The sequence below is a fragment of the Chenopodium album genome, chromosome 16, assembly GCF_948465745.1.
Source record: "Chenopodium album chromosome 16, dcCheAlbu1.1, whole genome shotgun sequence".
In the NCBI taxonomy this organism is placed as follows: domain Eukaryota; kingdom Viridiplantae; phylum Streptophyta; class Magnoliopsida; order Caryophyllales; family Amaranthaceae; genus Chenopodium; species Chenopodium album.
Window position 1 is genome coordinate 7,345,096 of NC_137849.1, and position 16,043 is coordinate 7,361,138.

A 16,043-nucleotide genomic window follows, 5' to 3' on the forward strand; every position below is an offset into this window, starting at 1 on the left:
AGACCAGATCAAACAGGTAAGTAAAAATAAGGTGAACCAAACAAGCCCTAACTGAGAACCTCATTTGACTTTAGCCTAATATACACACTTCCCTTTTTAATGATAAAAAAGAAAGTCAAACATGTCAATTATTTCAGAACGAAGGGTGTATATGTAATATAAACCATATTAGTGTGAAATCTTATTGAAATTGTCTCAATAAATACGATAGAGTATCATAATATCTTTGTACAAAGTATAATTTTCAGAATTAAAGACATTGATAGTTAAAGATATGCATTAGCAAGCATGATAAATGAAATTTATCAAGTAGGAGGAAGTACTATAATTAGGAGTAAGATAGCCTGAAAGCAAATTTCTTTGGAGCTTCATGCGTAATCTCATACTAGTATTTCCCAAAAGCAAAGGCTCATTTCAAGATTCGGTCCTTTCTAAGTGATGCAAACTTTCAAAATATAAGGTGTACTATGTAAAGAAAAACAAAGACAGTAAGCAATAGGCCTCTTTGCAATAGGCCTCTTTCAAAAGAATAAAGTTCACATTATGAAATTTAACATATGATACACTGGGACTCAATTCGGAGAATTTGATACTAGTTCCCCCAACAACAAAACGGGGATATCGAGCTCAAGTTTAGCTCCCATAAGATTGGAGTAGAAAATGCCTTATGAATAACATAATCATACAGGGATAAAAGCTTTATTTCACCTTGTGCAGTATAAATAATGTATGCAACTGAATTCTACAATGAACGCGAAAGAAATGAGATGTACAAAGCACAAGCAACACGAGATTTATTCATGTATTTCCTGAAAATTCCACAAGGTTTCTTCATATTTGCTTGGACTGCAACTAGAATATGAAGACAACACTGTCGTGCACTCTGGACTTCTGGTTTTGTGCCACGCATTCTGATATCCACATGAGATTTCTAATCTCTTGCTCCCTCAACCTCATGTAAGCAAAGAAAACAGCATAATGGAACTGCATCACATACAACCAAGCCAGAAATCCAGTAAATAATAATTGAAGATGAAAATAAAATAGGGACAAAAGAAACTACCCCCAATGAACTACATAAATGCAACGTTTTTGACATGCATTTCAGTATGCCAAGCAAATAACACATGAAGTAAAATAGAAAAGGACCTGTTGTTCAAATGATAAGCAAAGTCTCTTGACCTCCTCTTCATAGAACGCCTTGTCCAGCATCTGGCTTTCTCCGTAAGACATCTTAGAGAATATTGCCTGATATGGTGGATATTTTTCCATTACACCACGGACCTATATGATAGGAATAAGTAAGAATCAGGACAGAGAAAAATGACCGATACTAGAAGCTCCAAGCAGTGCAATCTACGAATTTCTGAATCAAAGCATGCATGCTATAGATGCACCACATATTCTGCCACACATTTAAGACAAGCTGTCAAGCAGTAAAATCCATTTGAAAGAGTTAAGAAGTGAATATGAAGCAGATGATTTGGTGGCATATCCTCTAGAAAGATCAAGCAAAACAAAGCAGCTGGAGTTAAAAAAAAACAGAAATTTGAATCAAAATAATGAACAGGTCCACGTGTGCATGCACCCGCACAGACACACACTACCCTATACCCTGAATAAAGACCACCTTCTAAACTGACCTGCGTCAACGCTCTAAACACAGAATCATCAGCGAAATGATAATTGATTTTCCTTGTTCAAGTCCTACCAAATTACAAACCATAAAGCTAACAGGTCACTATCTGCCCAGGATCGAAGACTCCACAACCTACATAAACATACAGCCACCTAAATATTTGCATTTAGCTTCCTTCCAATCTATCACTACAAGAGGTAGCCAGAACAGGTCACTTTTAAGCACAACCGTTCATTAATGAAGTGCATTTAGGATTTCAGTAAGCTCTCGATTATTGGTTTTTAATCGAGAAAGATACTGTCTAAAGATAACATACTAAGATTTTCCACTTATTCACATAAGGTATGCTTTAGATCCCATTGCCTAAACTAGGGAAAGGCATCAATCAATTACCTTTATCCCAAGCTTATATTTCCAAATTCTATACAAAGGAGCAATTGACTGTTAATAAGAGCCACATACAGTTAGCCTTGACATTAGCAATTTATCATTCCCTTCAGAGAAGTTAGCAGCAACAGGGATACCAACAAACCCCAGTGCCCCAGCCTCTTCTTGGTTACTTATGAAATATTTAAAACTCAAACTAATGTCAAGTGAACCACTGAACCCTGATATTAAAGCTCAAAGACAGCTACAAAATGAAGCGTGAAATTAGCTTGGCCAATACTTGGCTTGATTGCATGAAAAAGTGAAGCAAATGCCAAATGCCAAATGCCAAATGCCAAATTCTCCAATTCACTAAACTAGTAACCACTAAAAGTTCTTAGAAGGTTCCTGCAGCAATGAGTCCTTCCCCATCTCATAGCTTTAACTACGCTCCAAAGATCATACCTCTTGCACGCATCTTATCCATATCCTACTTAATAGTTCCTGCTAAATGCAAAATAGACCTCCTATTTTTCCGCCATCCAATAATTGTTTCCCCAAAAATCATTATCATCCACTTCAAGGCATCATCTTCAAGCATAGCCTTAGGCTCCTAAGTCATCATACCCGGCAATTATATAGCACAAAGACAGCTAAATTCCTCACTACAAGACTTTAACAATCCAACTAAACTTCATCAGCTTTTCCTCACAATGAAAAGAAAGCACCAGAGTTGAGCATGTTGTCCAAATCAATAAACTATTAAAGTGATGAGACAACAATCAGCTATAATCTTTTGAGCTAGTAGTCCAAGTCACTTCAGTGATAGGTTCAAAGATCATTTCAGCTTGTACTTAAAATTTGCATTGTTAAAAACCTTTTTTTTTTTTTTTTTTTTTTTTTGGTTCTCCGGAGTATTCCAATTAACCAGAAGATGAAAAAAAAAAAAAAAAAAAAGAATCATCTTCAATGCAGTTAACAAAATTAATAAGGGTATGAATTAAGAAGCTTAGAGTCAATGGATAAAAAATAGAGCAAAAACTGAAATATTGGCTAAAACATTCAGATGACGCGAACAAACATATCAAATGTATATAGATCATCATATCATTATTCTCATATAACTTGTCAGACACTCAGAAAACAGCATATAATTGATATGCCCCCTTCAGCAGGCTGAAGTTACTGAGGTCTCACATAACACCTAATTCAAAAACTCTTTAAGGGTACCCCAAAAAAAAGCACAAAAAAAATCAGAAATAGTTTCCAGTAATTATTTGTATGATACTTCCTCCGTTCCCCAAATATTACATGGGGATGGGACATTGATTTTAAGAAGAGGAGAGAGATAGAGAGAAATAAAGATAAGGATCCATGAGAGAGAGAGAGAGAGAGAGAGAGAGAGAGAGAGAGAGAAAACATGTGCAAATAAGGAAATGTTGAATATTTGTGAAACTTCCTAAAGTGGTAATTGTTGCAATATTTGTGGAACAGAGGAAGTATATAGATAATCATACATTCATACTATCATAGAAGGAACATAGCAGGACTAAATGAAGCTTCATGAATCTATTTTATAAATAAGCATTGTATTTCAAGTACAAGGATCTTGCTTTGCAATTTCTTGGGTTAAGATATTCTGGGATATATGGTCTTGTGCACCCTTATTTGCACATGTATGCACTACCAAATTATACTCGAGAGTTTAGCAGAAAAGATAACTACCCGATCCAACTGGCAGAAGATGGAAGGGGGTTGCAAACAAACCCCACCCTAACAACAAATCTAGTTTACATGATAAATCGCAGCAAAAATCTCATACCTGATCTACATCCTCACAAATAGCCAGCTCTTCATGTCCATAAGGATACCTGTAATGAACAATCACATCAGTCACAACAATAGACAGATTTCTTGAGGATGAGTCGCAAATCTTGAAGACGCTTACAAGAGTCCAAAACTTGAGTACAGCTTCTTACGATCTTCCCTCGTAAGTTCAGTTCCGATACTGCAAATATCAAGAAGTAACTACAGTCAACCACTGTTAATTGAGCCTAAGATACATACAATTCCCCCCCCCCCCCCCCTCTCTTTATATAGGAGGCTCTTGAGTTCTCATTGTATAAACTTACAAATATGTGTTTCAAAAAAAAAAAAAAAAAAAAAAGATTTACAAATATGACTTCATTATCAAATTATCATTATGCTTCATTTCTAGTATTAACATATAATCATGGATTATATACCTGTTAATTGTAATATTGACAGCTCTTCTATCAGCCTCAAAGGAAAGAAGATCAGACATAATCTCTCCAGTAGCCCCACCAAGAGACTGTATTATAAAGATCAAATTAGATGAAGACAAAATCAGATACAAAATAGAGAAGATGGAGGAGTGATGAATAGTGGGTGACTGAGTATTAGTAATATAAATCAGTGCTTAGTTTTTTGGTGGTAAACAGGTTTCTTATAAAGAGACATTGCAAGTTTACCTGACAAAAACGATAGAAATCCTCAAGATATGCTTTGTAAAGGGTGTTTCTCATGATCTCAATGTTCATATCATCCAAGTCCTAGCAGGAGCAACATAAGTAAGTTAATCACCTAAAAGATATTACTACAATCAACAATAAAAGGTAAAATCAATTAAGGAAAGGTAACAAGTTAAGCAAAACAAACTGATATACCATCTTCCCATTTCTTTTCTTTTTTTCCCCCTCCAAAACCAATCCATCCCATTTTCACTAGGGACAAGTAGTAATCATAAGCAATTCAAACAATACAATAAGTTCTTTTAATCAACACATAATCTCAAAGGAGAACTAACTAAACTACAATATAATCTCACTAGAATATCATATCCTTTAGCAAGATTCAGATTCCCAAGACAGAAAATAAAACTGATTGCTGAAAGAGAAACTGAACTGTAAAACAAAAATGTAATGCTGAGTACCTCAGATGTAATACACTCAGAGAAGTATGGAGCCAAAGGAGTATCAACAAGCACCAATCTATATAGATCCCTCATATTCTGAGCAACTGCAAGGGTAGCGATACTGACAAGAGAAAGGAAAATAAGCATTGTTTGTGAGAAAAACATAAAAGAATTAACTTAATAAGGGAGGCAGTACCTGTCAAACATGCCCAAGGGATGACATTTCTCCAACAGCTCTTGCACATCCCTCTCATGCAAGGTTCCAGTAACAATCAGAACAACATTATCGATCATATGGCCATATCTGGAACAGCCAAAGAGTACAAGCAATTTACAAAGAGTGTGTCATAAAGAAAGTAAGTGCCAGAGTGTTACTTGAATTTTTTTAATTTTAAAACCAGGTTCAGCTTATATTTGAAAAAGAGCTACAAGACATATTATTTGTTAGTTTGTCAAGAAAGAGTGCCCATTGCACAGAAGCCTGAAAGTTACTGGTCCTCTACAGTACAAAATCTTCAGAGGGTCACATAATATGATCTTAAAAACCATGGGAGTAAGTCAAAAGGGTACCAAATTCATCTACAAGAGAGAGTAAAAAGAAAATTCACTTTAACAGACCCCACAAATTTATCCCAAGTGAATCATGAAATTCTTCAAGAACTGGTCATGTAGTAGTACCTTTACAATTTCCAAAAAAAAAAAATCAAAAATAATAATGCAGAAGATAGCTACAAGCTTACAATGCATAAAATATGCAGATTATCTCTAAGATGTAGAATAAAAGATACTCTTCAGTAAGATAAGAATAGATGAAAATGTATGATAGATAAGGATTTGATAGAACAATTACACACAGTTAATAGTGCAACACTACATGGAGCATCTCCTTGGACTATACACAATAAATATTCAGCATTAAAAGATTATATTATTCTCTTTTCTATTATTTTCATCTACATTGACTAAAGAAAGAAAAGCACATGAGAGAACAAACTTCAAATACATATGCAGATAAGAATTAAGAAATTTATAGTCCCATAATGAATCCTCAAGTAGCAGAAAATCCACAAATAAGCACTGAAGAAACTTAACTCATAAAAATAGCTTTCGTTTAAAATCTCATAAGCATCTCAAGATAAAACACCTAAATCATGTTTTAAAAAATTTAGAAACAATCAAGAAGAAAACAAAAGGTGCATCATGCCACCACATTCCACAAATACTGTTGACATGAACAGTTGTAGATCTTCAAATTTTAAAGTGCAGAAAACTTCTCACAAATTTACGTTTATGTCTAATAAGAGCTGATGCCACACAAAATACAATCTAGGGCATAGTATTTAAAGAGCTAAAAAAAAATAAGGTAACTACACTTACGTGATGTACTCTAAGAAGGTTGACAAGGGTTCTGTAGCCTGGCACAACATGTGCTTGTATTCATCAACCAGCTTCAGTGTGCATTTCTCCACAAGCGTAGTTGTGTGTAAAGGAGAAGGTTCTATAGCCAAAATGAGCACCAAATATAATAATAAGCAACAAATATAAATCATATATGTAGTCATCTCCCTTTACCAAACATAAATAAAAATATAAAGTTAACTCCACCAAGCAAAATGCTCTACAGCAACAAGTCCTTAAATTAAAGTAACACCCTTTATAACTTTATAAGATACACTTATGTGCAAGGGGGAGAGAGGGAGGCAAATTAATGTTCGAAATGTCATGTATGTGACACCAATCAAATTCATATAGGACAGAGAGTCTTGCCTAGCAATCTACAATTCTACATAGAAGGATCATAAAGAGTTACATTACGTTTACACTGATTGGAAACCAAGCTCACACCCCAATGCACCCGCACTAAAGGATATTTTCATCGAGGGAGTAAGCTGAAACTTACAAGAAATTACGAGAAACCAAGTGAGATTGCAAGCTTTCCCGTTATTAAATTAGAACAAGATTTCAATATCCATTACAAGAGTTGAAACCTCCAATTGGGTATGTTAAAAGATTTATTCACCCATTGACAACTTGATGCCAAACATTTGATTGATTGGAGAAAAAAGGCCTATAATTTACAATCTTCGTCACGACTAGGAGGACGGGATAGCCAAAGATTAATTCCCTTTCACAAAAGGTTTTATCATTTCCATGATCTAACATGCTTGGTTGGTTTATCATCTTAAAATGCACTCACTAATACATTCCTTAAGTACATTCTCTAGCAGAAAAGAAAATCGCTATTGCTAATAATCAACTGAACCCAATTAAACGCGAAATTCAGAGATTTTGTTTGTCTCATAAACAATCGAATGTCAGCAAATTAGCAAAGTCGAGCATATAATTCCAAAACCAAAGAAATTCCAGAAAAACTCAGATCAAACAAATCAAATCAAAATGTAATCCAATTAATAAAGCAAGAAATTCAACCAAAATCAATAAAATTAAACCTGAAAAAAAATCATAATTAGACAAATAAATCATACCATTCTGAAGATAGGGGCCATAATCAGTAGCAGAGAGATGCATCTTGATATCATCAAGAGTCTCACACTGACACAAATTGTTGTAATCAGCAGCAGTTAACAATCCAGATCTGTGACCTCTAACAATGGCTTCCAAGTATCCGCCATGAATGTTGAAGGTCATAGCTTCGAATCCATACATGTTGGCGGAGAATTGAGGGTTTTGGTAGGGTAGATCGGGATGAAATTGGGGATTTTGATCAAGAAAAGAGGAGAGAGAAAGAATGGGTGATCGAGGAGTTAGAAGAAGAAGTGACAGGTGCGCAAAACGTTGGAGATTTAGCAGAAGAGATTAATTGATGATGATGAATGATGAATGACGATAAGACAAATCGAGATTCTTTCAATGGGATGGCATTATTTTGGTTTGGGGGAGATTTGTTGATCGGGTATAAGCCCAATCGACTAAAGTTGTTTATGGACGGAATGACCCACTAAGGTCCGTTATCCAATATCCGAAATTTGAAATAATTTACATTTTTTCGGATATTAAAAATCCAAATATTTTAAATTTTCGGGTCAAATATCCTAGCGGATCGGATGCGAATCGAATCTTCCGGCACTTAAATAGTTTTGCTCCATAGAAGCGGCTTACTTGAGAGGGAAGGAGAATCAAAGAGTAGGTCTAACTAGAGTTAGGCCTGAGTCGAATGGTGAAAAACCACGTGTTATACCTATGTAGCTCATGATAAAGTGAGACATGCCTACGCCAAGAAAAAGTCATGATGGGCCTAAGACGTCTAACTAGTGTCAATCTTTGCAAAACAAATATGTGCACAGCTTGACACACATGTTGTGTTTGAGGGCCCCCATAGTAATATTATATGTTTTTGTAAATTGGTAAGGTCCACAAGACGTGTTCATTTTGGATTGTGCCTAATTTTGAAAATAATGTCCATCTATAATTCATGATCCACTGATGTGCCTCTCATGTTGTATAGAGTTTGTGATAGTTTTGCTGGACCAATAATTTAACCTACTATAATTACCATAATTATTCTTTTTCCTTGTAGGATTAATGCATCCCGACAAATGAAGGGAAAGATTTATCCTATTTTAATTAATACAATATCTACAATAATGAACAAGGTGAATATAAATCTTAGTGGAGCTTCTTCTTTTATCACTTGTTTCCGTGCAAACCTCTTTGATTTGTGTGGGCCCATCTTTCTCATTTCTGTTCGATTGTGATACATTGATATTGTGATAATGTTTATCCACTAGGTTGCTTTCAGTTTCACTTATTACTACCCTTGTACTCAAATGGAACATCACTGTTCTCAAATTAGAGTTCATACATCATAGCAAGGATGCAAATCTCTCCATTTTTTTTGTGTATTGTATTCGATCAACGATTGTTGGTGAGGGTACTTTAGTCATTATCGCTTTGTATTTTACGAGTACTTCGTCATCAATTAATAACTTAATACTAAAACAGACACCGGAGGTGACACGTGTCACATCCTGGTGTTGTTTTTTCCGTTCAAAATTCCCCTTCCCTTTTTTACTTTTTTTTTTTTTTTTTTGTTAACATTTGATTCTATATTAATATTATTCTAAATCTTTCATATTATTTTTATGGAAAATACATTCCTTTTTTATTTGGTGTTCGTAATTTTTCAATTCACATTTACCTAAGTAATTATTCCAACTCCTTTTTAATCATTAAACGGAGCATTATTAAATTTTGCCAAAAAAGTAATAATAAAATTGATTCATATAGTTGATGTTAGAGAAATTATTTGAAAGCTTCATTTAATTTTTTTTTCAAATACCTCTAGCTATTATTTTATTTCAATTTCAATATAACTATATATTCAAATTAATTACAATTTTGTTTTTGAAATTTTACTACTATGCATATATTATCACAAATTAAGGATTTATAGGTCGAGTATAGTATAACTATTAAATAAAAGTTGTGTTTGACTCTATTATATGGGTCAATTGTCTAATTCTAGGGAAAGGTAAAATATCAATTAATATCAATATCAATATGTCCGTAAATTACGTAATTAAAAATATCAATATGTCCGTAGAGCATTAAACCATAAACAGAAAATGTAATAATATAGATTAGTGTTGCCCAATTATCGATTGTTGTTGCCATTAATGATCAGAGTAGTATTTATTTCCATTGAAATGATTTTTTTATACTACTATATAAAAAGTGATTTATATATCTATATGTATGTTAAGCACTTTTGCTAATAGTTTTAGTGGAGATTTTAGTGACTTTTGCTAATAGTTTTAGTGGAGATTTTAGTCCATTTTTTTTTTTTTTGGTGTTTAGAGCGTCATATGGGCGAGTGATGAGAATTGATCTAAAGATCACTTGGAATTGGGAGGGAAGCTCTAACCACTTGAGTTATCCCTCACTCTTTATTTGATTAATGTTTGATGCTTATTAAAAGACATTTACAAATAAGTATTTACTAATTAGGTTAAAATCCCGTACAATGCACAGTTGTTAAATATTTTTGACAATAATATTACAAAATATAAAGTAAATAAAATAAATATTCAAAAATATTTCATTTGAGTATATATGGAATATGATTGTCAAATTGGAAAGAAAATACACAATGTAAATAAAAAAAATAAAAATAAATAAAAAATAAAAAATAAAAGAGAAGCGAAAAAGGCGAGAAAATTTTTCACAAGGTAATGACAAGTGTCATGGAAGGATTTGCTTATAGTATAGGTTAATAGATAGATATGGCCACTAGACCTGGTCAAACCAAGCCTCGCTTAAAAAAATTCTCGAGTATGGGCAGCCCAAAAAATCCATTTTTTTGCGTTGCCTATTGATATAAATTATGGCATATAATTTCTATATGTTTGTTGTGTATCTTTTATCAAATTTTATTTCTTAAATATAATTAATTTTTTTAAAAATTATTAAATATACCGTACACAGCACGAGACTTAAGCTAGTTACAGAATAACTGATAGTTTGCCTCTAAAATGGAGAGTAGAGCCCTCAGCCCAACCTCCTTCAATTAACAAACTGGCATTCGTTAAATTAATTATGATACTTGTTATAACAAGAGCAATGCGTCAAATTATAGTATGTTTTTTATAATGAATAGTTGATGATATTGATCCTCAAATCTGCGTATTTTAAATTATGCAAAAGGGCTTATGAAACAAACAATAAGGAAAAGAGAGAAAATTACATCTAAAACCAAAATTGTAGATATATGAAGAGAAAAAATACAGAAGATCAACTTCAAGATCATCATCACAAATCTCATTAACATAGATCCAAGGAGTTCAGCTTTTCTATTTTTCCTTGTAATTAAGCAAGGATAAAAAAAAAATTCACAATTGTAATGCCATTTTGGTAAACAGGCAAATACAAGTACTAACAAAAGTGTGATCAGTCTGCCTATAAATCTGCCCTCCCTGGGTAACGCGGGAAAGGAATGACATCTCTGATGTTATCAATGCCAGTGGCAAAAAGAATCAACCTCTCGAATCCCAAACCAAATCCACAATGTTTTACTGTGCCATATCGCCTGAGGTCAAGGTACCACTCGTATGTCTCCAATGGCAATCCCATATCAGTAATCCTGCATGAAATGGAGCATTTTTGAGGATCTAATAGTTTTTCTTTCTAGCCTTGACCATTTAAGACCAAAAACAAACCAAAAGCATAAGGACAATCAAGATCAAAGTCCTCAAAATTTTAACACAAACCCAAACAAAAGAAAATCCTACCTCTTACAAAGAACGTCATAACGCTCCTCTCTCTGGCTTCCTCCAACCAGCTCGCCAACCTGAAAAATACAAACCAACAGATAATAAACATCTTAAAACCCATTGTAACAAATATTGCCCTTTTAGTCAATTGACTGCCACAAATATAACCATCAATTTTACAATAAATAAAGTACTCACTTTGCCCAATATCAATAGTCACTTGCACTGTTTTAAGTGGTCTGGAAAATTATGTCACATTTCCTAAATACAGTATATGCTCGTATACATTTTGCATAGATTTTAAAACATAACCCAGTACCTCATGGCCCAATCTCTTAACCCGATTTAAACTCAGTTGGTATAATTTTACTAATTAAACTGATTTTTAATGATTCATAAGGTTCTTTTCTTACTAAATTCATTAAGTAAAACTGCATATTTCTAATAGAGAATATTCTAATTAAACCTTCACTAATACTCATAAAAAACAAATTTGCTAACTACTAAACTTATCTTCACTAATTACATTTTTTACACATGAAGAAACGGCATAAGTGGTGGAAAGGATGAAGAGAAGACAGCTATTATAAAAGGCATTTTAGGGAAATCAAATGAATCGTGAACTTGGGCCTACATGACTAGGGGTGTAAAGAGCCTAGCTAGGTTGTGATCTGTTACTCAAAGTTTTTTAATGCTGAGCACAATAAAGCTCAACTTGAGAAGCTTGTGAACAAACTCAAACACAAATGTTGTAATTTTCGAGCTCAAGTTCAGTTTTGTGGTAAGTTGACCTGGAAATTTTAAGCTTGAAAAAGCTCAATACTCAGCTGGTTCGAATGCAAAAGTAACAAATTAAACAACTTGCTCGAATAACACCCCCATACAGTAACTATATTTCTGCATGAAATGAATCAAATAAGACAGCAGTTTTTTGTTTTTGTTTTTGTTTTTTTTGTTTTTTTTTCTTTTTTTCCAGTAGAAAATCTCATCTTGGTGAGGAAAGCAAACAATTATATAGCAAAGATCAGAAGCCTACCTTCGGCACGAGCACATCCATTGCAGCAACAGTTTTCCCATCATCATTGAGCCTCATATAAAATGCTTTAATATCTTTTGGGTAGTCATATACTATAACTGGCTTCTTGAATAAGACCTCACTCAAGTATCTACAAAGTAAGATTAACTATAATATCAGCCTTTGCAGTTTGCACCATCAAGAGAATTCACAAACAGAGATTAACACACCTTTCATGCTCAGTTGCTAAATCAATCCCCCATTCAACTTTATTCTCAAATTTCTTATCTGTAACTTCCTGGAGCTTCTTCACTGCATCTGTGTAAGTAATTCTCACAAAAGGAGTTGAAGCAACCATTTTCAAACGATCAATTGCAGTCTTGTCTACAAATTTCACCATCAATTCCATATCATCGAGGCACTTGTCAAGTAACCGCTGGGAAACAAATTGTACATATGCCTCTGCAAGGTTCATATCATCCTGGGAAGAGAATGCAACCACTAATCAGTTCAATGTTATTAGAATCTTTTGTGAAATCTTACATATAACATTGCATGCAGAGTTCATGGATTCTTGAGCATCTCATGACTAGCAGATAATTTTTAAAAAAAAAAAAATTAAAAGGGAAGAAATAAATACACATAAGATTCACAATCCTTCAAAAGTACACTAAATATATAGATTTAAAAAAATGAAGGAAAAAAAAAGGTTAAGTAGTGCAGTACAGAAACAATGAGTACTGCAGCTTACACAAATTAATGTAACTCAAAATTAAATAATTACAGAATTAAAAAAACTAGTGACTATCAACATGACTTGAGGAGTCACACTTGAAAAAAAAGTACACTTCATAATAAACAAAAGTATGTCGATTTCAAGTTGAATAATTAATCAAAAAGTACAGAAAAAAAGAAAGATAATAATAATAATGGCAGGCATGTCTATCACAAATCATCATCATCTTGAATTTCAATTAAATCAAGGTTTTGCTCAAAAAAACATAAAACCAAGGCTCTACAAGTTCAAGTGAACACAAATCTAATCATGACATACATTATTCATGGACATGCACTAAATTCCGAAAAGGAAAAGAAGGAAATTACCTCGAGATCTGCAAATGCCATTTCTGGCTCCAACATCCAAAACTCAGCAAGATGCCTGGAAGTATGTGAGTTCTCAGCACGAAATGTCGGCCCAAATGTGTAAACACTACCAAGGGCACATGCAAAAGATTCAGCTTGCAATTGTCCTGAAACTGTCAAGAATGCCTGACGAGCAAAGAAATCTTGAGAATAATCTATTTTCCCATCTTTTTCGGGAAGCCCAGGTTTAAGGTTAGCTCTCTCTTCCAACTTGGCAAGATCGTCTTTAGCTTTATTTAATACTGCAACAGCAGCCTTAATTTCCTCTTTGCTTGCCTTGCCTTCCTTAAGTTTCTTAACAGCATCCCCTTTCTCCTGAACAACAAGCTTTGCTGCTTCAATGTCAGCTTCTGACGGAGGTGGGTTCTCCTTCAACTCTTTCTCCACTCTTTCTGCTTCATTAATCAATGTTGTGACTTGAAACATCTCACCTGCACCCTCACAATCACTAGTAGTGATAATGGGTGTGTGTAAGTACAGAAAACCATGCTCTTGTAAGAACACATGAGTTGCATATGCAAGTTCATTGCGAATTCTGCTAACAGCAGAAATCTGTTGCAAAGAAATGGCCATGTCATTAGAATCACTCACAAAGTACTTCTTGGTCTATTGCTAAACAAACACATTAAGAAATATTTCTCGACAATTTTTTCACAAATATTATTCATCCAGAAAAAATTAGAGTTAGCCATATTAGGAACTTGAAGTTCTTAAATTGGAAACTAGTTAAATTTGCTATAAGCTGAGACATCACTATAATCATTCATTTACTTATAAACCCCTTTCAGTTTTACTCTGTTTTTTCCGACAAAATAATCAGACCAATTTGTAAAAAAATTTGTTTGCTCCTCATACTTTTGTAAAAAGTTCTGCCAATCTAGTTTAAACCAAAGATCGTGATTTTATTGCATAACCCTAAGATTCATCAATCACAATTCAAATGTAAAGCTTAACCCCATTAATTTCTTTCAAAAATTAAAATAACCAAATCACTACTGAATAATATCATTCTCATAGTTTTCCCAGATAATACAGCATACAAACTATACAATAACATAAAATTCACGTTCACTAGTTATTATTTAGAGCATCCCAAAAAACACCTAGCTCTGGCTTTCAAATTATGTTCCAACATGGAGTGGCAATGCCCTATGCAAAACACTCAGTGACCTGTCGATGTGCAAATCATTCCAAAACAAAAAAAAAAAAAAAACATACAATATCATTAATTCCACATTCACTGATTTTGTTTATAACATCCAAAAAACACCCAGCTATCGTCGAATGTTATGCCATAAAGCAAATGAGCAAATCAATCCAAAAAAAAAATACATACAATAACATAAAATCCTCATTCACTGGTTCTGTTTATAACATCCTGAAAACACCCAGCGCCAAATTTAGCTTTAAAATTAAGTTCCGATTCAATCAATGCAGCAAAAGGGGTGTTGATTCCCTACGCAAAACACTTAGTGCCTCGTTGAATGTTATATCCGAAGCAAATGTGCAAATCATTCCAAAACAAGCTATACAATAACATAAAATTGACATTTACTGGTTTTGTTCATAACATCCTAAAAAACACTAGCTCAAAATATGGCTTTCAAATTAAGTTCCGAATCAATCAATGCAGCGAAAGGCGGTGCGATGCCCTACGCAAAACACTCAGTGACTCATCCAATGTTATGTCCGAAACAAATATGCAAATAACACCCACAAAAACAAAACAAAATTCAACAGAACCAAACAAACAAACGCCAACAAAAATGCAATAAACAAACCATCATAATTCATAAACATAGACAAATAAAATATTACCAAATTAGTCCTCGGTCGAAGATGAAGACGATCCCTCAAAAACTCGAGAGTAAGCCGAGTCTTGGGCAAAGGATAAGTAGCAGGATCAGCAGGACCCAACTCCAACACCCTATCAACCTTCAGCTCAATCTTCTGCCGGGTACCTTCGGGCGGGGTCTTCAGCGTACCCGAAAGAGAAACCGAGGTACCAGTATGAACAAGGCGGGTCAAATCGTAAACAGAAGCATCAACCATAACTTGTAGATTAGCAGAGCAAGAACCATCAGTGATCTCGAGGAAGGCGAAGGTGTTGTGGCCTTGCATTCTTCCGGTGCGAACCCAGCCGCCGACGATGACGGATTGGCCGTCGAGGGAGGCGCCGCCGTCGGGGCGGCTGAGGATGTTGGCGATAGGGACGCGTTTGGAGAAGCGAGCGAGGGGAAGGGAGGATGTGGGGGTGTCAGAAATGGTGGTTTTGGACATTTCGGATGTTGGTGGAGGTGGGGTTGAATCGTCCGCCATTGTTGGAGGAGAGAGAGAAGGAGAGGGAGATTGGAGAATTGGGTGTGGCGAATGAGTTTTAGTGGAAAGTAGAGTATACTCTTAAATAAAACCCTAAATTTTGATGGGAAGGTTGTTATTTTTGACGATTGGAATTGGAAGAAATGAAGAATTAGATGCAAGATGCCTATTGTACTGTCAAAGATGGTTCCCAGACACGTAAGATAACGAATTAGTACATTTATTAAATAAATAAATAAAAATAAAATTACATTTATTAACTTATACTTGCTCCAATTCTTTTTAGTTGACACGATTCTTTAATCACGTTTGTCATACACAAATTTAATTGTTAATATCTTTAATTAACGATAAGCAAAAATTATAAAAAGTTGATATTTTGAAAATATATTTTGA

At 34.2% G+C, this 16,043-nt stretch overlaps 2 protein-coding genes across 2 annotated transcripts; both read right to left on the reverse strand.

Moving 5' to 3' along the window:
• Positions 1-513: 513 nt before the first annotated feature.
• On the reverse strand, positions 514-7,817 carry LOC145586201 (V-type proton ATPase subunit d2). Its single transcript, XM_081642974.1, has 10 exons — positions 7,427-7,817; positions 6,318-6,438; positions 5,137-5,244; positions 4,959-5,061; positions 4,498-4,578; positions 4,252-4,337; positions 3,954-4,013; positions 3,828-3,876; positions 1,150-1,284; positions 514-984 (listed from the first exon to the last, which is right to left on the reverse strand). The coding sequence occupies exons 1-10, from the start codon at positions 7,605-7,607 to the stop codon at positions 853-855; spliced, it is 1,056 nt and encodes a 351-aa protein (XP_081499100.1). The 5' UTR covers positions 7,608-7,817; the 3' UTR covers positions 514-852.
• Positions 7,818-10,640: 2,823 nt separating this feature from the next.
• On the reverse strand, positions 10,641-15,799 carry LOC145586202 (asparagine--tRNA ligase, cytoplasmic 1-like). The gene is made up of 6 exons (XM_081642975.1): positions 15,147-15,799; positions 13,290-13,880; positions 12,416-12,666; positions 12,207-12,336; positions 11,189-11,247; positions 10,641-11,040 (listed from the first exon to the last, which is right to left on the reverse strand). The coding sequence occupies exons 1-6, from the start codon at positions 15,645-15,647 to the stop codon at positions 10,857-10,859; spliced, it is 1,716 nt and encodes a 571-aa protein (XP_081499101.1). The 5' UTR covers positions 15,648-15,799; the 3' UTR covers positions 10,641-10,856.
• Between the last annotated feature and the right edge of the window lie 244 nt (positions 15,800-16,043).

Coding starts and splice junctions, on each gene's coding strand:
- LOC145586201 (XM_081642974.1), bottom strand. CDS start 7,607: ATGTATGGATTCGAAGCTATGACCTTCAACATTCATGGCGGATACTTG. Junction 5,245..6,317: donor ACCTTCTTAGAGTACATCAC/GTAAGTGTAGTT, acceptor TGGCTGTTCCAG/ATATGGCCATATGATCGATA. Junction 4,014..4,251: donor GTCAATATTACAATTAACAG/GTATATAATCCA, acceptor TGATATTTGCAG/TATCGGAACTGAACTTACGA.
- LOC145586202 (XM_081642975.1), bottom strand. CDS start 15,647: ATGGCGGACGATTCAACCCCACCTCCACCAACATCCGAAATGTCCAAA. Junction 13,881..15,146: donor TTCGACCGAGGACTAATTTG/GTAATATTTTAT, acceptor TCTTTGCAACAG/ATTTCTGCTGTTAGCAGAAT. Junction 11,248..12,206: donor TGGATGTGCTCGTGCCGAAG/GTAGGCTTCTGA, acceptor TGTATTTTTCAG/GTTGGCGAGCTGGTTGGAGG.